The sequence below is a fragment of the Squalius cephalus genome, assembly GCF_949319135.1.
Source record: "Squalius cephalus genome assembly, chromosome: 11".
NCBI classification, from domain to species: Eukaryota; Metazoa; Chordata; class Actinopteri; order Cypriniformes; family Leuciscidae; genus Squalius; species Squalius cephalus.
The window spans coordinates 26,597,505-26,620,477 of NC_137132.1; the positions used below are offsets into that span (position 1 = coordinate 26,597,505).

At 37.0% G+C, this 22,973-nt stretch overlaps 1 protein-coding gene across 1 annotated transcript in view; it reads left to right on the forward strand.

Moving 5' to 3' along the window:
• LOC307167336 (uncharacterized protein) overlaps positions 1-22,648 on the forward strand; it is a 79,240-nt gene extending 56,592 nt beyond the window's left edge. Inside the window, exons 7-15 of the mRNA XM_079886354.1 lie at positions 16,397-16,684; positions 16,782-17,078; positions 19,878-20,213; positions 20,321-20,617; positions 20,798-20,900; positions 21,856-21,903; positions 22,099-22,167; positions 22,377-22,392; positions 22,525-22,648. Coding sequence (XP_079742480.1) covers positions 16,397-16,684; positions 16,782-17,078; positions 19,878-20,213; positions 20,321-20,617; positions 20,798-20,900; positions 21,856-21,903; positions 22,099-22,167; positions 22,377-22,392; positions 22,525-22,587 — 1,517 coding nt within the window. The 3' untranslated portion in view covers positions 22,588-22,648. The remainder of the gene's footprint in view (positions 1-16,396; positions 16,685-16,781; positions 17,079-19,877; positions 20,214-20,320; positions 20,618-20,797; positions 20,901-21,855; positions 21,904-22,098; positions 22,168-22,376; positions 22,393-22,524) is intronic.
• Positions 22,649-22,973: the final 325 nt, after the last annotated feature.

The following is a 22,973-nucleotide window of genomic DNA, read 5'->3' on the forward strand; positions in this document are numbered from 1 at the left end:
CTTGTATGTCCCAATCTTAATCTTGTAATCATATTCTCCTCATACCTACACCTACCTGATACTCTTCCTTTACCCACTATTGGCTCTATTTGATGCATATGTCTACCTTTTATTTCATTATCCCAATATTGCTGCCATATTTTCAGAATATTTTTTTTAATAATTGACTTAATTTCTGACCTACTAAATAAAATCGGTATATCTACTATATCTCGTTCTATTGCCTTTTTTGCTAATGCATCAGCCTCCTCATTACCTCTCAGCCCAATATGTGCTGGAACCCACAAAAACTGTACTTCTAAACTAGCTTGTTTGATTGAATATAATTCTTGAATTATCTCTATTACCATATCCTGTCTTGTTTCTGACTTCATCTCCTTCAAACTTATTAGAGCTGAACTACAATCTGAACATACTACTGCCTTAGATATTTTAACTTCCATAATCCACCTTATTGCCATAATTATTGCAAACATCTCTCCAGTATACACCGATAAACAATCTGATATCCTTTTATTCTTATACACTTTAACCTTTGGAATAATGAATGCAGAACCCACATGATCAGTTTTTGGATCTTTTGATGCATCTGTAAAAATGTGCATATACTCCCCATATCTTGACCCAATATACTCCCTTACATTATATACTTCTGTTTCATATGAACCTTCCTTTTGTCTTTTTTCTAATAAACTTAAATCTACTTCTGGTTGGGGCATAACCCATAATGGTACTGGAGATAAAGGAATTATTGGAGCATATCCAACCTCCTCCAATCTCATATCTCGAACTAATTTCCCCACACTCCATCCAAAACTATTACCCTCTCTCTTCTCATGTTCCCAGCTAGGACTCATTACCTTCCTTGTTGGATGATCCTCTCTCTGTCCTCTCAAATTTGCCCAATAAGATGCCATTAATTGCTGTCTTCTTATCTGCAAGGGCATTTCACCCATCTCTACCTGAAGAGCCGAAACTGGAGAAGTTGGATATGCTCCGCAGCAAATTCTTAATGCTTGAGATTGAATTCTTTCTATTTTAACTAAATGAGATTTATTTGCAGAACCATATACAATACAACCATAATCCATTATAGATCTTATCATAGATATATATATAGTTTTTAAAGCCAATCTATCTGCTCCCCATTCCTGACCTGAAATACATCTCATTACATTCACAACTCGCTTACATCTTCCCACCATTTTCTCAATATGCTCTTTCCAAGTTAATCTAGTATCAAACCAAACTCCTAGAAATCTTACTGTACTTACACGCTCTAATTCTTTTTTGTATAATTTTAACTTAACATCCATATTCCTCCTCATTTTAGTAAAAACTATTATTTTTGTCTTTTCCACTGAAAACTTAAAACCATTTTCCCCTGACCACTTTTCTACTTCATTTAGCGCACATTGCATTTTCTTTATGTTATACTCTATATTATTTCCTCTAAACCAGATAGCCCCATCATCAGCAAACAATGATTTCCCCATACTTCTATCAATCCTTAAAAAAACATCATTAATCATAATAATAAATAAAAGTGGACTTATTACACTGCCCTGAGGTGTACCATTATCAACTATTCCACTTGAAGATATAGCTCCACCCACCTTTACTCTAATACTTCTTCCAATTAAAAACTCTTTAATCCAATTATACATTCTTCCTTTTATACTCATCTTCTGTAACTTTATTAGTAACCCCTCTTTCCACAACATATCATATGCCTTTTCTATATCAAAGAAAACAGCAATAACACTTTCCTTATTTATAAATGCCTTTCTTATTTCATCTTCTAAAAATACTATTGGATCCATAGTCCCTCTTCCACACCTAAACCCACTTTGATAAGAAGAAAACCAATTCATTTTTTCCAAATGATAAGTCAATCTATCAGTTACCATTCTCTCCATTACCTTACATAAATGAGAAGTTAAAGCTATTGGACGATAATTTATAGGATTACTTGGATCTTTCCCAGGCTTTTTAATAGGTATAATTAATGCTTCCTTCCAACTTTGGGGAATTATACCTTCCATCCATATTCTATTATAAAATGTTAAAATCACTTCCATAGAAATTTCACTAAAATGCTTCATCATACAATAACTAATTCCATCCACTCCTGTAGTAGATTGTTTCATTCTTCTTACTGCATTCTTTAATTCACTCATAGAAAATGATACATCTAACTAATTATCTTCAGCCTCTTTTTTCTTCTTTATTTCAGAATATTCCTTCATCACACACTCTCTCATTTTCTTACTCTGTTCAGTCAAATTCTCTGAGCTATTTACTTTAATAAATGCCTTTAAAAACATTTCCACTTTATCTTCATCCTCCACAGCTATTTCTCCCTCCATACTTAAAACTGGATATCCATTACTCTTTTGAATCCCTTTCATTTTCTTAATCATGCCCCATACCTCCTCTACTGGTGTATTCTTCCCTATTTCATCACAATAAGCCATCCAATACTCTTTCTTAGTTTTCCTTACAATCTTCCTTACCTCAGCTTGTGCTTTTTTATACTCTATTAAATCTTGAAAATTATGAGTTTTCTTAACTATCCTAAATGCTTTCCTTTTCCTTCTAATTGCACTTGCACACTCTTCATTCCACCACGGAACTATCTTATTCTTCCTACCTCCTTTCCCTTTTGGTATATATTTATTAGCTGCTCCTTGAATGGCATAAACAATACACCCAGTCCTTCTACTATGTTACATGAGTTATACACACACATTGTTGCCCTCTAGTACCCCTAGTGGTGAGGAAGAGAACTTACCCAGTAACAGGCTTGTGACTGTTATAACATTCAACGTCATGTCAGAACTGAACTGACGAATTGGGATCCCTAAGAAAATCTCCACAATCATGGATACTGATCCAGTGGGAGAGCCCCCACTGTAACCCTCATGTGACCATATGGAACTTTGACCAGATCTAGGCTTAAAGGTTCTTGACTATGCCACCTGGTGCCTCTCACACCAATATATACTTTGCACATTAACTGCTGAATACATAATCTAAGGCAAGCAGGTTCATAGAACTACACAAAATATGAACTAGACAGAGACGTGCTTTCAGTAACAAAATAACAATACTTTATTAGTCAATAGTATAATTAAAACAGCCACACCATCATGATAGAGGCACAGTAGGTGCAAATGAAAAGGATTGGCCTAAAGGGAGAGACCAGGACTGGTATTGGCTGCTACCAGAGACAATATAATTAGCAATGTAACAGGAAAATACTGATTCACTGTCAAGGTAGGTTACCTGTCCGGGATAAGCGTGAAGTTCACCAACCGTGCTCTGAACTCTGGTGCCTACAGTCAAATGCATACACACACACACCATGCACACATAGGCACAACCACTACAAGCAAGTGATTCAATCAATATGTGAGGTGCAGTTTACCACTACAATACGCGGTGCAGTGCGCGAAGACAGACCCAGGAACCTCTCATGTGAACAGCTGCTCTAGTACTCTGGAGAAGGGGGACAAGGATGAGGAGGTCGTTATCACTAGCAGGATGGTTAGAGTATACAGCTGGGCAGAATCTTAGCAGGACTATGTAAACTACTGGAACAGCCAATACTACATGCGTCGGACGGGCGACACTAGACGGAGGCCTCGGCACAATAACCAAACAAAAGAAAGAAAAGAAAATATAAAGAAAGACAAAACTATCAATACACTTAATTTAGGCAAAGCAAAGCAGCAGGAGCAATCTGCCTGCAGACACAAAATCATTAAAATTAGTGCTTGATATACACATGCACAGATAATAGTCATGTAGCATAACAAACATTTCATAACAAACATTCTATTTTTTTTACCTCAATGTGACATATGAAATGACACAGTGGAAAAACAGCCCTTGCGCCAGTCTTCACAATCCTTCATAACAGTTGTTACACACAGCATATTCATTTCTATTAAGGGTTGACAATTAACACAGCCATGCATTACGTCAGGACAACACAATCAGACTCATTTTGCATGTGTTCAAGGCTATTGGTCCTAACACACTGTTTCTCCCCGTAACACAATAAACATTTACCTTTTAGATGCGTCTTAATTGCGGTACAGCTACCCGGTGGTTGCCTTGCCCAAGACCTATATGTGCAAATGCATATCATGTCCCAACAATGACACCCACATTATGACTCAAAGTAAAATGCACAAAAATACCTTCAGTAGTACACAGCATGACTACCCGGAAGCGTCTGGCAATCAGTCTGACCCCTATTTTCCAATAGCCCAGTATTAGATAAACAATACTAAATACTTATATAAACATTTACACATACCTTGGTTGCACAGGGGAACCACATATCCAAACAGTAACAAGACTGTAGACTTATCTGGACACCAGGGAATCTCTCTTAGCCCGACAGTGAAAACTGTTTTATAGAAACTAGTCTAGCCAATTCACGGCTAGCTGGGCACCGTGACGTCAGGGGCTACCGTAGCTGCAGAGGGACAAACTTCACCCAGACAGTGACTACTCTGCCGGTTATACTCAGATAACCCTGTGTATCAACCAAAGTAGCTTTCTGCTGGGCAGAAGTACTAGATTGGTGGATAGCACCTCTTTCGAGGTACTCGAGTCTTGATCTTAGCATCTCAATGGTCATCTTCCCGCAGTGGGTACATGACTCATCTACGAATGCTGTCTCAGCATATTTACAGCCCAGACATGCAAGACTGTAAGCGTGACTGTCAGCCGGGGCCAGGTAATGACATAGGGCTTACACATAGAAAAACACACGGGTGGAATAACATTTTAAAAAGATGCAACATCACACCCGTGTTTACTCTTTTAGGGAAATATGCTCTTTTAGTGATGATGTGCTATGGCTATGCTATATTTGCAGAAAATACTCGTTTAGAAGACTGCACAGCGACCAAGTTCTCAGCGGAAGATGACCATCGCGGACGCACCGTCACACCAACACTTGTGCTGAACTTCTTCCTAGTTCTCTTTACAGAGAGATTCTGCACAGCAGGATCTTAATTAGTGAGTGCTGCATGCTTCCTTGTAATCCCGTGACATTGGAGTGGTTCGCGATCAATGTCCATTGGCTTGTTCTGTTACCACTCGAAGGTGATTGAGCTCTCAGGCGAGATCCCCATTTGTCAGTTCAGCTCTGACAGTGATGGGAACTTAAAAAATAGAAAACTTTTATTGGAGTTGGTATTAAATAGTTACACCAGTATGTGGCGACAAGTGACTGTTTTTATGAGCGAGTCAGTAATTCATTTTTTCAGCTGAGTCATTCGAAATACAGATTGTTACGTTCCTCGTGTATTTGTGTGTGTGTGTGTGTGTGTGTGTTTCTGTTCTGTCTTCATTCATTTCAGGTGGTGATTGAGCATTGGCTGTTTGATGGCACGTGTCATCATTTGCTCTTCCAATCCATTGCTGTGCCGTGGGTTTAAAAGGCTCATTCACAGATCTGAACCCAGACCCTCGCCAGGTCTCATCCGCTTGCGCGTTTTAAGCACTTTGTAAACCAACACCACTGTTCACGTTATGACTTTATGACTGTCGTTTTGAGTAGCCTAAGCACTTTTGTCCGATCTGAGATTTGAGAACATGGAGAATATTGAGAATGTTTGAGATGCCTAATTAACCTGATTCCATCTAGAGCACGAGCTTCAGCTGTCGCGGAAACACCAACGGGAGGTAGGAAATCATCATTGTTAGTCAGGCGTAGAGTGTTCGCCACTTTTGTACTTTTGTTTTTCAGTTAGTATAGTTTAGTTAAGGCGGCGTACCCGCTGAAGAACTCGGTTTTGTTTCTACATTTTTATTTGATAGTTAGTTTAGTAGGTACGATTAAAAATAGATATCAGTTAGGTTTTGATTGTTTCTTTGATTTGGCGACACTCTTGTTTTGTTTTGTTTTTTAGTTTTTTTTTCCTTCTTATATTATCTATATCGAAATAACCTGTTGTTCAAACGACCATTTCATCTTTCATTCATTGAAAATAAACGTTTTTAAACGTTTAATTGTTGTTTCTTGGTTGTCTTTCCTGCATCCACACACAGCAACAGTGTCTCGCATAAATGTTATGTGATCATCCCTTTTACATCTTTAAACACGTAACACAGATTCATTCACAGGTTACTCGATATTAGCTTTTTGTTTATTGAACTGTTGAAACTAGTATTTTAACATTAAAACATATGCACACATACATCATAAAAACATATTTATACATATTTTCTCTGCAGTAATAAAGTAAACTATGTATTAAATTAAACTTATCTCTTCACAGAACCAATACATACAGTGTCAGGAATCAAGACTTAATTCAAACCTATATGGCATTACCAATTAAGTATTAGGATTTTTAACCACATTTGAGTCCCTCAAGGCCTAAAGTCTGTATATGAGCAGAGTTAAAATTAGCAATGCCGATTCAAGAATTCTGAACTTTAGCTAATGGTTGCAATGATCAATGCAAACATTATGTGTTTTTTTGTTTATTTATTTTTTTTGTTTTTTTTCTCACCATGCACCTCAGTGAGCAAAAACCATACTCAGTGAGAATATTATTCATTTCTACCATTACATTATTAAACTGTGGAAAACATTTCAATGATTTGATTAAATAATTTCAAATGCTACCCTGAAATATTTTATTAACTGACCTTTCCATTCCAAACATTCCATTAAGGGTGATGATAATGAGGCTGCTTACAACAATATGGATTAAGTCAACATGTATTGGACAAAAGACTGTTCCACACTGTTATTTTATTCTATTTTTTTTTTAACTGCTCAAAATAAAAGCATATAACAGATTGTACATTTTTAGTTATATTTTGTTAATGTTTTTGTCTCTGCTCTACATTGTCATTTATCAATGCTTTCCCCAGCATGTACGTGTGAGAACATAACCATAAATAAAAATAGCATTTAAAACAATCAGCACCTTGATGATTTATTTGTATACATTTTCAGGGGGAGTTACATTCTATTATTATATTATATTATATTATATTATATTATATTATATTATATTATATTATAAGCATCACTTGATGTATATCATTTATAACTAATTTGCATTTGTTCCAGGCATTAAGAGACTGAAGGTTATAATGGATGATGTCATTATCTTTTCACAGCTGCTAACTTTCAGTCAGAAAAAGTCCTTTACAGAAACCAACACTGCTTTCTTAATGTTAGGAAAATGAATTTACAAATTTAAGATAGAAGGCCCTATCTTGCACCCAGCGCAATTGACTTTGTACAGCGATGCAAGTATAATTCCTATTTTGCACCCGCGCACAGCAGACTTTTCCCTCCACAGACGCACGTCGGTAAATTAGGGAATGAACTTGCGCTCCCGGGGGCGGTTTAGCGAAAAGAGGCGGCGTGTTCCAGCGCAAACGTTCCCTGGTGCTATTTTGCAGGTTTAGAAAACAATTCCGCCACTGACCAGGAAAAACCTAGTCTAAAGTCAGTGGCGCGTTGAGCATGTTATTCATATGCTATTTTAAGGGCGCATGCTTGACCATAATCAATGTAGCGTGTGCACAACGCCCATGCACTTTGCTTATCTCATCTACACACAGACGCAGCAGTTCTCATTTTTAGAAAACCATACATTATTACAAGGAAAAATATTAACACACAAGGTAAATCATTGTTATGTCCATGAAGATGTGAAAAAATAGGCATAAATCTAGCTTACACATTTACCCAAATTTGTATACGCCTGTTTAACCGAAGCTAATTTGGGTGTGTTTCTCCCATCCCCATACAATGTCACTTCTCTGTCTTTTACGGCCCTGACGAGAACGTCGGTCTCCTCGGCTGTGAACCGCTCCTGGTGTGCGCCTGGCAAATCCGCCATTATAATAGCAATCCGCCATGGAACAAGCGCGTCTGCTCTTAAAGGGAATGTGAGATGTCGCTCTGATTGGTTTACTTCACGTTACGCTCAAACCACACCTATGAATAATGAAGCTACTTCAGACCAACCCATTTTAGATTTGCGTCGGGCGCAAGAGTCATTTATCCCGCCGGTATATTAGCAACAGCGGCCAAGACCCGCCCACAAAGTTACTTGCGTTTCGCGCTTGATACTTGCATTTCAGATCGTTAGAGTATCATTTGCAATAAGTCACAATTACCACATTTCATAAAAGATCATCAGAATACAGCTTTTCCCCTAAAAATTTCACACATATTTCTGCATATTTTGACTATCCTCATCTACGCATACTGGTTTTTAATAATGCTATATATTTAATAATGCGTCTGCTCTCTTGTTTGCCAATTTTTTTTAATTTTTTTTATGAATAATCAAAAGCCTTTTTTAGAATGAGCTTAAAAAAAATAATTTCTGTTCAGCATTTTTAAATGAGTTAACAAGAATTTTATTAAATCAAGTAAAATCAACCGCTCATCCTCCGACATCACTCTGAAGTCTGTCACAGACACAGTCACATGACCAAATGGATATACTGTAGGAGGGAAAGTATTGTGTGCAGAACAAAAAAGAAAAAAGGGAAATTAAAAAAACGAGGACAGCATTATCCAAGTAGATAAGCAAAGATTGGTAAGCGCACTCTTTCTTTCTTTATTTCTTTCTTTTTATCACTGTACGTCTCGAAGTTTCCTGAGAAGACAAAGTGATTAACATTAAACCAGTAAATTTCTCAGAATCTGCCAACTATCTTTTAATAGCATGTGTTGTGTTATGATTCTGTGACTAAAACAAACATCTAAATGTTTTTCTTGGAACCAGAAACAAGACATAAGGACCTGAAATAGACCAATTTTATATAGCCTACTTTGCATTTAGTATTTTTAAATTGTTTTATTAATTGTAATAAAACCATATAATAACTACTTTTACTATTTTTAACAATATTTGTTACATGAATTATAACTCTGCCAGTAAGCATTATGTGTGTCTGTTTGTTTCAAGGTAGTACACTACAAAAGTGCAAATAATCATCAATCAGTCAATATATCAGCAATCTTTCTTCCAGAACGTGTTTTTGTCTTACCCTGATTCACTATTGTAAGCCTATAGTGTTTATATTTTATTATATTTTATATTATTTTATAGTGTACCTTTAACTTTGAAAAACAATCAGATGGGGAACCACTGACCGTTTACCCTCTTTCACGCACTTTGTTGACAGTCCCTATATGTCCTAAATACGTGCCATTATATGTGTTGCAACACATTTCAGGCTTGTTAGAGTTGCAGTTGCGGTTGCAGTGAAAAGAGGTGTGAAAAAAATGCAGCCAAGTGTTGCAAATAAACATGAGGTCTAAGTTCTGTTGCTTTTTTAATGAAAATAAATATGATGAAGACACCCAAAGTACTTGTTATTTAATTCCATTCAAAAGACGTGTTTATCTTTTTAATGTTTTTATATATATATTTAGAATGGCAACAATCACATAACCTATAAAGAGATTGAACTGTCAGAGAGTTTGGGAATATCCACACATTAATACACATAAAAACATGATATTAGAGTTTTTAAAATCAAACATTTTAAAAGAGAACCATACACCATAACGATTGTTTAAACCAATAACCATTAAGCTGTGTCGTCAACATTGTTTCCTATTGTGCTTTTGATCAGCGCAGTCAGGGAAGAGCAACAGCACCTGACTGCACAATTCTGCACAGTCACTTCGCTGTCTCAAGAGTTTTATTTTATTTTATTTTTTTGACATGCGTTGGCATGACATCTGTGCAAGTCCAACCACACTCTAGCTGTTTCTTAAGTCCAATAACACAAAGAACAGACTTGTGTTCTCATGGAGACCAGTCTTGCCAGGCGACTTTGAAAGAACATGCTCTCATTCATTGAGATTTTTTGATGGATATCGAGGCTTTTTAGGTTGTGTGGAATCTGCAATCTCTGACCCAGTTTGTTTGCTCGTTTCCAAGGCTGCAATACACTGTGTTTCCTGCCAACTGGCATCCTGGGGTATCAAAATACTATTGGGTGAACTGGCAGTGGGCGAGGTCACACAGAACAAAACCCGACTGACAACACAGAAAGTGTAAAATAATAAGAAAATAACTGGTTGTAGAAGTGTTTTTCAGAGACACGAGTATGTGAACTTAGCATGTTTCCTAAATATCTGCAGACGTATTATGGCATTTTTATGCTTTAGTAGAGTAAAAAAGTTACATACAGAACCTTTAAATCATCATGTGATATATCACTGACATAATTCTTGTACTCTATTGATAAGTGAAAAAGCTGTTGAAACGGAAAAGACAAGACGTGCTCTGACGCTGTGTGCAGCTGAATGCAACTGCACACATTAGCATAGCTAATGAAAACATTGCCCTTGGAAAAAAAAAAGGAATGTGTCAGAGTTATGCAGCTAAACATGGAAAATTACCATAATTAAGAGATCGCAAACCTATGACGTTCTACCTGGACCTGTTTCGGCAACACTATCAATGGCAAAAATAAACTGCAGCAGTGAGGTAGTAAGTCAGAGTCTCTTTAAGTTGATTACGTTCATTATTATAATATTATGTGCTTTGAAATGCGGGGTATATTGACGCCATCTCTTGTGAGGGTTTGCAAACTCTGCTCTGGCTATATGTGATGCGTTCATCTGATTTGTAGGAGGCATGGCTTTGGAAATCGTTCTGAAGGGAGGGGGGATCTATGTTTTCAAAGCTAGTGTGCTGTTGCCATCCTCTTGAAGTGCCTACTCTTCCTGTAAGTGAACTTAAATAGTTGAGAAAGAAATCAAATGAATGTTGATATTGGATCCATGCATGAGGTCTTAAAGTGACATTAGCCTATGGGTGGGTGGGAGCCAACACTGATATCCCTCAGCAAATGTGCAGTGGCTCTCATGGCCATCACCAAAAAAGATGTCATAATTCTACAATTTTTTTATTTTATTTTTTTAATAATACAATTGACCGTTCGCAAAACCCCGCCCTCGAACGGTCCTCGTCCAATCCTAGCTCAGCAACTGTAACTAAGGAGAAGGACCTCCGTCAAACATTGCGATTTCAGCACACACACATTCCAGCATTGCAATCTTGACATCGGAGCCTGTTCATTATGCTGCGTTCACACCAAACGGGAATAGAGCGTCAAATTCGCGTGTATCGCTTCTAGTTCGACTCTTGAACATTTTGAGTCCATTCGCACGTCCAAAGCGAATAGGACGCGAGCGAGCGAGTGCAATATGACGTAGAAAACAGCGTGTGTTCAGAAAACACCTCCATATTCAGAAAACACATACAAACGCCACAACAACTACATATTCAGAAACTACATATTCCCCGTGTCTTTGCAGTTTGCAGTTTGTTTCCCTATTTGAATATTTGCAGCGTACGTGATGTGAAATCGACGAAGTTGTTTTCTGAATATAGTTGTTGTGGCGTTTGTATGTGTTTTCTGAATATGTAGTTGTTGTGGAGGCGTTTGCATGTGTTTTCTGAATTTGGAGGTGTTTTCTGCATATGTAGTTGTTGTGGCGTTTGTTTGTGTTGTGACCCTTCTCGGCCACGTAAGGTACAGAGCAGCCTACACAATCGTTGAACTAGGCTGGAGGCGTAAATTCAACAGCACAGTTTTATACAAAACTCTCAGACATTGACATTGCCTATTCATTGCCTTTCCATCTTTATTCATAGTGTGAATTCAGGACACACTTGTATCCTTTATAAAAATTAATTTTTATATAAATATTTATTTTTTCTTCTGAAAATCTGATGACATATTTTGCACACAGGTAATGTGCCCAATATCAGTCATTTCTGAAAATAAATTACAAAAGTAAAAAAAAAAAAAAATGTGTTTTGGAAAATAGCTCTTTATTTGATTATCATAAAAATGTGTTTTCTATACAGAGATATCGACATCGGTAAATATCAGTATCGGCCATAACAGCAATATTAATATCGGTTATCGGTATCGGCCACAATTTTCACATCGGTGCATCACTAAATACAATGTGTTCTGCAGTTGTACAGTAGGTTGTAGGCTGCAGTTCAGTTTGTTGAATTTTCAAAAATAATGATGTTTCTTTAATGATAAACATAATACTAAATTAATGCTACTATTTTAAATTTCTTAAAGAAAACAATTGATAGGATTTAGAAGATTTCTTACTGGAGAAGTCTATCAGCAATGCTAACATTTCAGCCTCAAATAGCACAGTAAGCAAACAGCCTTATTTGGAAGAAAATCACACATCTCTCGATCTGTTACCCGCTCAGTTTCACTAGTGAAAAGTATAAGGGTGCAGTTTGCACTTTCTCTTATTCGATCTTTCTTACAAACAGCATTTTTGTCTTTTTCTCACAGTTTCTTGCATTTTGTAGTACATGGTGACCATAGCAAATCAAACTGCATTAAGAAGGTAAGAATGAAAAAAAAGAGATAAGGGTATAATACTTTAGATTTAACATTTCAAAGTGATTTTACAATACTTTATGATAAGTCTTAATGTTTCAATTTCCAAACATTTGAATCCACAAATCCAAACTTTAGAATGTGCGCAACAAATAATCCATTGGATAACATTTCCATTCTTTTGAACTGTCTTCACTTTATTTTTTGTATTTTTTTATTTTTGTATGTAAAACAACAGTTGTTTTTATTTCACCTTAGGGCAAACCCAGGAAACATGATGAGACCTCTGCTTGTTCATTTGCTTTTACAAGGTATAGATTTTTTTTTTCTCTTTTTCATCCATTAGGTTTAATTGATAAGTGTGTACAGCATGCATATATTTCAAAGTAGATATTTAAAATATATATATATATATGACCTCAGTGGCTTATCTTAGGTCAGGCAATTCAGTATCTTTATCTCTGAAGATTTCTGTTGTCTTTTCTTGTGCTGCTTCTTGGTAATTTTAATGGTTGCACACCATACAGTTTATATAGTCTATTAAAATACTATAGTCAGACCAATACTATCGGATTTGCCTACTTGAGCAAAAAAGAAGGCTGTTTAATTTTTCAAGCAATCTCTCTAATCCACAAATCTGCAGCCTATATTTAACTAGACAGAATTAAGTTGTGTTCATGGCATTGTAAAAAGGGTTCAAAGTGGTCCCCACCCTCTAAATGTATGATGCGATATGATACAACAAACAAATCTGCCTCTATCCAAGCAAAAAACATGCATAAACCTCACATAATTTAAAGGTATATCTAATGGCCATTCACCAGTCAGTGGTGCATTTTAATTTACTAACTTTTTATGATAACACCAAGATGCAAGCTTATTTGAGGGGCAGCCTAGCGAAAAGCAAAGCCAGAAGAAAAAGCAGTGATGTAGGTATCTGTGAGTTGTCATATGTATGGAGTGATTAGGTGTACTCAACATCAACTGTGTCTTGCTTTACTGATTGGTGGTGATTCCACAACAACTGCAATAACTAATCAATAAAATATAATCATGTTGATCAATGTAATTAATTTTTAATTATAAATTAATTTTATCTGCGTGTTGTCCATTTTTCAGCAGTGAATAACATTTTTTTTATGACTTCTGGGATTGAAAGCAGAAAATATGTTGGTGGAAAACAATAAAGACAAATGTTTTTTTTTATATATATATATATTTTTAAGTTTTCTTAATCTTCAACTCAGCAATAATGTTCTACAACTTTTTTTCAACAGGTGTTCTGTTGTTTGATACTTTGGCATGGGAAGTGAAAATGCCGAAAGACATTCACGGTCTCCAAGGTTCGTGTCTGGTTATACCATGTTCTTTCTCTTACACATCGTATCCACCCAAAGACCCACGTAGAGTTGTGTGGTATCAGTGGGTCTCTAAAGGTTATCCTTTAGTTTATGATCCATGGAATCCAAACAAAGTCATTGAGAAGTTCAGATGGAAAACGGATTTATATAGAACATCAAGCTGGGATTGCAGTCTGTTGATCAAAAACCTGGAAAATTCCCACCATGGAGAAAAAATATATGCATGGATTGACCCTGAAAATGTTGGATGGCGCACCTATGCATTTTATGATGTCACCTCTACAATCCTTGTCGACGGTATGTAAATTCCCAAATTAACTTTCTTCTAATCAGTTTATTTGTTAAAATAACATTTAAAAATAAAGGCCAGACAATTTGCCCCAATAAGTATATACTCCAGACATTTGTACATGTCTTTGTATGTTTTTTTTTAAATTTTTATTTTTATTTTTTTATAAACAATATCAATCAAACACTTCATGAAATTAAGGCAATATATATTTTGTTCAAAATAAAGACAAAAGGTTTTGAACACTTCCTGGTTGTCTATGGAAGTACAGTTGGTTTTATGACTGTAAGTCATTCTCTTCAAATGCTATTGAAGTTAGAAACGTGTGTACCAATGTCATATGCAATTTAGAGACGGTCCCTCTCTGTATCGTATAATTATAGGTTGTATTTTTAAACAGAATAAATATTTTGGAAGTGAAATCTGAAAGGTGAATATGACTTATTTAATTTAATTATGAGACTGTGTGTGAAATGTTTATTAATTAAAATATTCACAGCTTAAATATACAACCATGTTGAATTTCAGCCATGAAAATGCACAACCTTAAAGGAGAACTCCGGTCAGTTTTAACATTGAGCTCATTTTTTTGTAAATTTGGAGTGCTGTCAGTACAGAGAACAATGAAAAAATCGGTGTTGCCTACACCGTGTTATCCTCTTTTTAAAATTTGCACCCTCTTGACTTCAATGGGGCAAGTTTTAAACCTGCTTTTAGCCTCTTAACATCCTTGATGTGTCATTACAAGTGCACAGCCATGTTGAGTGATTCCTTCAGAGTTAACACGGGTGAATCTGACTGCAGTACATGTGAAAGATATTAATAAAAGTGATATTAATTCAGCCAGCGCACATACCTGTATTTACTTCCAGTTTTCGGTCGAAGTCCATAGTAGTCGATTGTCGAGTTCACGCGCATAGGTTTAGTATATGATCACGCGCGTGAACTCGACAATCGACTACTATGGACTTCGACCGAAAACTGGAGGTAAATACAGGTATGTGCGCTGGCTGAATTAATGTCACTATTATTAATATCTTTCACATCTACTGCAGTCAAATTCACTGTGTTCACTCTGAAGGAATCACTCAACATGGCTGTGCACTTGTAATGACACATCAAGGATGTTAAGAGGCTAAAAGCAGGTTTAAAACTTGCCCCATTGAAGTCAAGAGGGTGCAAATTTTAAAAAGAGGATAACACGGTGTAGGCAACACCGATTTTTGTCGTTGTCCTCTGTACTGACAGCACTCCAAATTTACAAAAAAATGAGCTCAATGTTAAAATTGACCGGAGTTCTCCTTTAAAATACAATGCATTAAAATGCAAGCAGGGTTAATGTAATGCATTTTTTTCAAGTAGTGCAGTTCAACAAGCTTTTTTTGTTCTAAAACATTTGTCATTGTTTTACTTCCGTAGTTGTCCAACTTTGCAAACTTTCATATTGTTTATTATGTTAATATTTGATGCACTACACTGGTGGTTAAGGGCTTTACAATAAATCATATTTTAGGCATAATTGTCTGCAATATTTGCCTGCTGGTTATTTATTCTGAAAACGTTCATTTTCATTTGACACTTGCGTTTCTTGCGTTGGTAAAATTACTCCAAGCTTTCATGCTTGCGGTTGCCAAATGTCAAGACTTTAAATCCCCCAATCTGAGCTTTGGTTTTTAATGGATACATTTTCTGCCCAGTGTTTGACTTAATCCTCCCAACCACAGCACACATACTCTTTCTGAACTGAGAAAAAAAAAGTGCTATTGATCTGAAAGCACAGGCAAACATGTAAATAGGAATTGGCAATTTCCACTGTGATATTTTGTTCAAATGAAACTGTAACACAGCCAGTCTGTTTTCTTTCACACTAATATTTTTGCTGTTTGCTATATGACGTCAAATAAACCATGCCTCTCTTGATTTGTGCTGATGTGAAAGTCCAATAATTTTCAAATTTTCTGAAATGACAATAATTGTGATTAATAGTCATTATTTTTAGCAAAATAATTGTGAGTATTATCATTTTGATTATTAGCTATCGTGCAACCCTACTTTTGGTTATACTGCTGACATGACATGAGGAACTGACTTCATACATCCTCAAAAATGACCCAAGTTTGTTAAAAATAAAGTGGCTCAAAAAAGGTTGCAAATTTAGTTACAAAAAAAAAAACAAAAAAAAAACACTAGTATCATTTGTTTGCAGAGGCCACTCTGTTTTTATCTAATGCAATGCAATTCAGACATTTTAAGTGTCCAATTACATTTTGGAGCTACTGTATTACATATAGTACATAAAAAAATATATAATGTACAGTACTAATTATAATGTGTCTGTGAATTATAGCAAGTCCACAGCAGCCCAGCATCAGTATTTCTGGAGGTGAAAGGACGGGTGACAGCATCACAGTAATATGTTCGACTTTCCACATGTGTCCATACAGCAAACCAGACATCATTCTGAGCGGTATAGAAGGAACTAACCAAATAGACCATCAGGACTTTGAAGACGGCCTGTGGAAAATCACTCTGACACGCACAAGTGTCGTAAAAGCAGAAAGCTTGACCGTTAAGTGTTCTGTAACATATTATGGTGGCAAAACAGCGACAGCTATAAAAGACAAAAGTGCTAAATGTGAGTAAACACACATATAAACTGCTTTGTGTGTTATTGATAAGTTCTATTTAAATGTCACATTTGAACCTATTTCAAGATCTCAATTTAATTTCAGGTGTTCATGAAAAAATAACGATTGAGCCTGAACTGGCAGATGTCACAGAGGGCGTCGCAAAGAACTTCACTTGTTCCGTCTATCACTCCTGCCAGAGAGAGACTCCAACCATCACATGGAACTATGAGAACATGCAGGTCTCAACGGGGAGCAAAACACTCTCTGGTTTAAATCGCATCACCTATTCCACCATAACCTTTCTGGGTTCAAAAGACGACCATGGGAAGAAATTGATTTGCACTGCAAAATTTTCTGGAGGAAATCCTGAAACCTCTGTTCACTCTTTACGTGTACAACGTGAGTAATTTATCAGCATCATGTATGATGTATGTGATCTCTCCATGTCTCTTTATTATAGTGGTATCTTATCTTATTTCATAAACTTGATAACTAAAGAAATTTCTAATTCTGCCATGTTGTAAAGTTTGCACAAACAGTGCTTGATCTGAGTTGAATGGTTCACAGAATTATGTGTATACAGCAATGAGAATACACTGTATTTAATCATAAGAAACAACATTTATTAGATAGTTCATTTCAGATTGTATTGCAGACTTGAAATATATTATTTAAATGTTAGTTTGTCAAGAAGGTTTTGAGATTTCTGTATTTGCTCATTTAAATAAATAGGGAGTTCTGTGGGAGAGGCTCTCCATGGGAGATTCCAACCAGGAGGGACATTCTGTCCCAGGCTCGGGGGACAATCTTTCACCCCCCAACCAGAGATCCAGTTCATATATTCTGGTCTATTATGAATACCATCCTAAAGGCTAGGGCTCCCTCTACTAGAAAGCTGTATGCTCTTAAATGGTATATTTTCTCATCATGCGTGAGCAATGCCATCTTAGCCTAGCTTAATTGCCCAGTTGGTTCAGAACTGGAGTTTCTTCAAGATTATCTCTCAGCTGACTCCCGCTACCCTTAAGGTTTATGTGGCCGTTATTTCATTTTGCCACAACCAAATTAAATGGGTTTCAGTGGAGAAACATGTCCTGGTGTCCCGTTTCTTGTGTGTTGCTAGATGGCTGAGACCTGTCCGCGGACCATTGTATTGGACCACTGCAGATCTATTGTATTGAAAGGGTTGTTAGATGCTCACTTTGAGCACTTAGAGTCAGCCTCTGTGGAGCTTCTTACCCTCAAGGTGGCTGTGCTGATTGCTATTACCCCATTAAATTGGCTAGAAGACTTGCAAGCCTTGTCCGTCACATCCTCCTTCCTGGATTTTGCCCCTGGACTGGTCAAGGAGATACTACACGATAAGCCGGACAACGTCCCTAAGGTGCCTTCTTCATCATTTCATCCAATTCATGTTCAGTCAGGGCTGTTAGGGTTTACGTCCACTGCTCAGGCCAGTGATATAAATCTGATCAACTTTTTGTCTGCCTTTGGAGGGTGCAACCGGGGTTCCGCTGCTTCCAAACAGACCATATCTCACTGGGTTTCGGATGTGGTCACTTTGGTGTATAAGGCACAAGGGGTCGCTTCGCCTCTTGGAGTTAAGGCCCATACTACCCGAATTATTCCTGCTTCTAAGGCGCTATCAAGAGTTGTGTATTTACGCAATGTTTGTGCTGCAGCAGGATGGTCCCCCCTGCACACTTTCATCAGGTCTTAAAGTGTGGATGTGGAGTCAACCCCAGGGTCTCTTAGGTCCTCTCGGGGGGTGACTCCTTCCTGTATTCTCAGTATGGCGGCATGGATATTGACGTTTCCATTGCGTCAACACCATGACATGTGTCTCGTTCCCATTCTCAGAGAACCAGGTAATATACATAACCCAGAAATGTATTTTTTATCCTTTCAGTATACATCAGTTGTGCACTTGTGATTGTGGTGCATTGTGGGATTGAAAGAGTACACTCGATAATATCCACTATGGTTTCAGACACCACTACAAATGTCTGTCCCCTCAAATAGTGCCGTATTTAAGGGTATAGTGGGTGATTTCGGACACAGCTCTGGTTTAATAGCACAGTACCTTGAGTAATGAGGCTTGTTACTGCATTTAATACTAATATGTTTTTAGCCTAAGGCTCAAATGTGACACTTCACTAACACCAAAACCAACCATAAATGAAGCAGCCTAAAATGTTTTTACTTATTGTTTTCTACTCATTCTTTTACAGAGTATCAGAATTGTTCTCCACACAAAGAGTTTTTAGCCAAAACACCAGGTGCTCTTCTGAAATCACCTTGCTGCGGGCTCTTGAGAGCACTTCAGTGGTGCAGCGTTTTATTCAGTTGAGACACTTTAGTGCTATGACCCTGGAATGTTCACAGAAGTGTTATCTGATTTAAATTATTTATTCCATTGTTTTGCTTGTTGTTGTCGTCTGTTGCCATTGAACAAGCAAGATGTGATGGTTGGTCGTGTTGTATTTGTCCTGCCCTTCCTCCACTGTGATTGGATGGCTGGGTAAAAAGTGACAATGATGAGCGCTGTGCTTTACCCAAAGTTGAACATTTTTCAACTCTTGGCGTCCAGTGCAGAATTCAGTGACCCACAGAATTAAGTGACCCTAGAAGGTGCTGTAGTGATGGTAAGGTTAGGATTGGGATTAGGAGCAGGTGGGATTAGCTCAAATGCAGTGCCTACTAAGGTCACTTATTCCAGTGGGTCACAGAATTTGGCACAACTGCAGAAAAAAACGCCAAGCGTTCAGCGTTAAATGGGGGATGTGCGCAACAATTTTTTGTATTCTGTAAAACAGAATGCATCGTTGGTTTACTCAAGATACCTTCAAAGGAGTGAGCAAATATCGCTCTCAGTTAGTACTGCTGTTAACACTTTTTTCCAGTAAGGAGACGCTATGAGACCAGTTGTCCTGTTTGTTCATGTGTCGTTCGGCATAAAGCCTATAGACGTTCAGCACCATGTCACACTGCTTGCATTTTTAAATATGCGGCGTTCCCATTTAAAACAATTGAAAAAATATGCTGGCTTTGGTGGACTCACGACCTTACGCTACTCTCATATTTATACTATTGTTCTGCACTCATAATTATTAACAAACAATAATACTTTCAGTTCTGTAATATCGATTAATCCCATTAATTAACTCATTAATTATATGGGATCATATGTCATTTTAGCCCAAAACCAGGCGGACGTGATGCTCAAGATCACAGCGTTGACTCATTCCTGTGTGGTAATACCGTGCAGTTTCAAGATGGAAAAGGAATATGTCACCGGCCTCCAGTTTCTTTGGGTCACCAAAAAAGATGGCTACATGTTCCACACTAATACGGCCAACATCTTAGACAACTTCAAAGGCCGCACAAGGCTCCTGGGAAACCCGGATGAACAGAACTGTACTGTGGAGATGGATAAAGTGCAAACTGATGACAATGGGCCATTCTGCTTCACAGCAGAAAAAGAAAACAAGAAATACAGTTTCAACAACAGCTGTGTGTTCATTATAATGCGCGGTGAGGATTTGTACTTATACTTGTGAAAAGTTGCATTTACACCAAGTGTAATTCATTCATCACCTCCCAGAACTAATATAACATATTTGTGTTTCTTGTTAAAAAAGCTTCTCCTGACAAACCTGTGATGTCATCCCTCCCTGAAGACATCGATCCCGGGACACGCGTCACCGTCAAATGCTCAGTCAACCACACATGCTCCTCTCATCCTCCCAATATCAGCTGGAGTGTCCCAACAGCCCGAGAAACTATCAGCCACAATCACATGGGTGGAGGCGTCTGGGAAACAGTGTCTGATGTGACCTTCATTCCAACTGGATATGAAGAGAAAGATGAAATTGTCTGCAGTGCCAACTTTTGGGGTGGTAAAACTCAGAACCATACAGCCATCCTGAGTGTTAAGAGTGAGTATCGACTGATACAGTTACATTCAAGATATTTTGGCGGATCTTTACTTGAATTTGTGTTCATGCAAGATTTTCTTTTTGCATTGGTCTGATTATTAATATGACTGATCTAAAAGAACCTGAAATGTATGATTTGTGAGAGATGTGACTATTAATTATTCAATAATATTATCATAGGGATTCAAGGGGTTGGATTTGGGCCTTATGTCATTGCTTCTTCACTTGTGTTCATCCTCGTTTGCTTACTTGCTGGAGTTTGCATATATAAAAGGCGACACAGGTTTGGATGTTTTTTTGTTTTTTCTTATACTCATCCTTCAGAATATCTGTATTTTGAGGTCTCTATCTCAAACCGACTAGTGCCATCTGGAGATCAAAATATCACTGTTTCTGCTTGCAACTTAAATTTTCTCTTTTTCTTAAAGGGATAGTTCACCCAAAAATGAAGATTAGCCCATGACTTACCCTCAAGTTATCCTAGGCGTATACGACATTCTTCTTTCAGACGAATACAATCAGAGTTATATTAAAACATGTCCTGGCTCTTCCAAGCTTTATAATGGCAGTGAATGGCTGTTTCGGTCCATAAAGGTGCATTTATCCATCAAAACCAAAATGCTCCACTCGGCTCTAGGGGTTAATAAAGGTCTTCTGAAGCGATGCGTTTGTGTAAGAAAATATTTCAAACTTTTCAAACTTATACGCTGGAACACCAGTCTCTCGTGAACGTGCATACGACAGTTAGCGGAAGTTAGAGATTACAGTTTGTAAAGTTTTAAATAAGGATATTTTTCTTACACAAACACATCGTTTCACTTCAGAAGGCCTTTATTAACCCCCCAGAGCCGTGTGGACCACTTTTATGATGGATAGATGGACTTTTATGAACATCAAAACAGAAACAGCCATTCATTGCTATTATAAAGCTTGGAAGAGTCAGGACATTTTTTAATATAACTCTGATTTTACTTGTCTGAAAGGAGAAAGTCATATACACCAAGGATAACTTGAGGTAGAGTAAATCATGGGCGAATTTTCATTTTTGGGTGAACAATCCCATTAACACTTGACTCATCCTAGAGCATTTATCAGATTATCCCCAAATTTGGGTTAGATAGTCTTGAGACAGTGCTGGTCAAATATTAATTCAATATTTCAGACCGTAACAGCAGGCATTGCATGCAAACAGAAAATGAAGCTGTATCTCACTTTTATATTATTCTTATTGATTGTAGACAGCCTTGTCAGGATATGCATGGGTTACAAACACAATCTGAACAAAGGTGTGTATAAAATATTATGCTTAATTTATCAATTTTAATTCTTTAATTCAAAACTTAATTCATGCATGTTAAAACCTTGTTGGACCCTATTTTCTGAACAATTACATAAAAAAAAAAAACATCTTCATAGAATTCACAGCCTCACACATTCTTGCTTCTACACACCACTCACTGATGACACTTCTCTCTTCACAGGCCAAACAACACATATAACGTGTCAGAGAACAAGCCTTTCTCCAAACCTCATATGCCATCACCAAAGAGGTACAGTGCACTTGTGTCTTCCAAGGTCTAAACCACTAAAATAGCATGGTGCACATAAAAATAATACTATTCTGTCTATGAGCAGACTGTCATAATAAAAGTTCCACTGTGCCACTTCAAGATTCCTTTAACTCCAGTTGCCATGATAAATACAGATAGGCTATGAGTGATTTTGTTCTTCTTCTTTTCCTTTTCACCATGCACCTCAGTGAGCCAAAATCCTCAGTGAGTATATTATTTATTTCTACCATTTTTAAACTGTGGAAAATATATTCAAATTCTATGGTTTCAAATACTGCCCTGAAATAAGTTATCGACTGATCTCTGTGTCATTTCTTTCTTAATGATTCAATTTAGGGTCATGATTATGAGGCTGAGTACGCCAACTTGGAAGATCTTAACGTGTATGGCAATGTCTGATGATAATGTACAAAACAAGGTTCAACACAGTGTTTTTTTAAGCGCAAAATAAATTAAGCAGATTGTATACTTTTAGAAATATAATCACTGTCTGTTTTTGAGTCTATAGAATGTATTGACTTAATTGATTTTTTTAATGCTGTTGTCTCTGCTCTACTTTGTCATTTATCAATGCTTTCCAGCACGTTTGTCTGAGAACATAACCATAAATAAATATAAAATTTATCAGAAAATGTCATACAGCACCTATGATTTATTTGCTTAAATGAAAAGGGGGAGAAACATTTTCATTCTAGAGTACATAATTTGTGTAGACAAAAGTCTATAGTGCAGGATGAGTCATATAAGCATCACTTTCTGTATATAAATCGTTAGCAATGTCATCT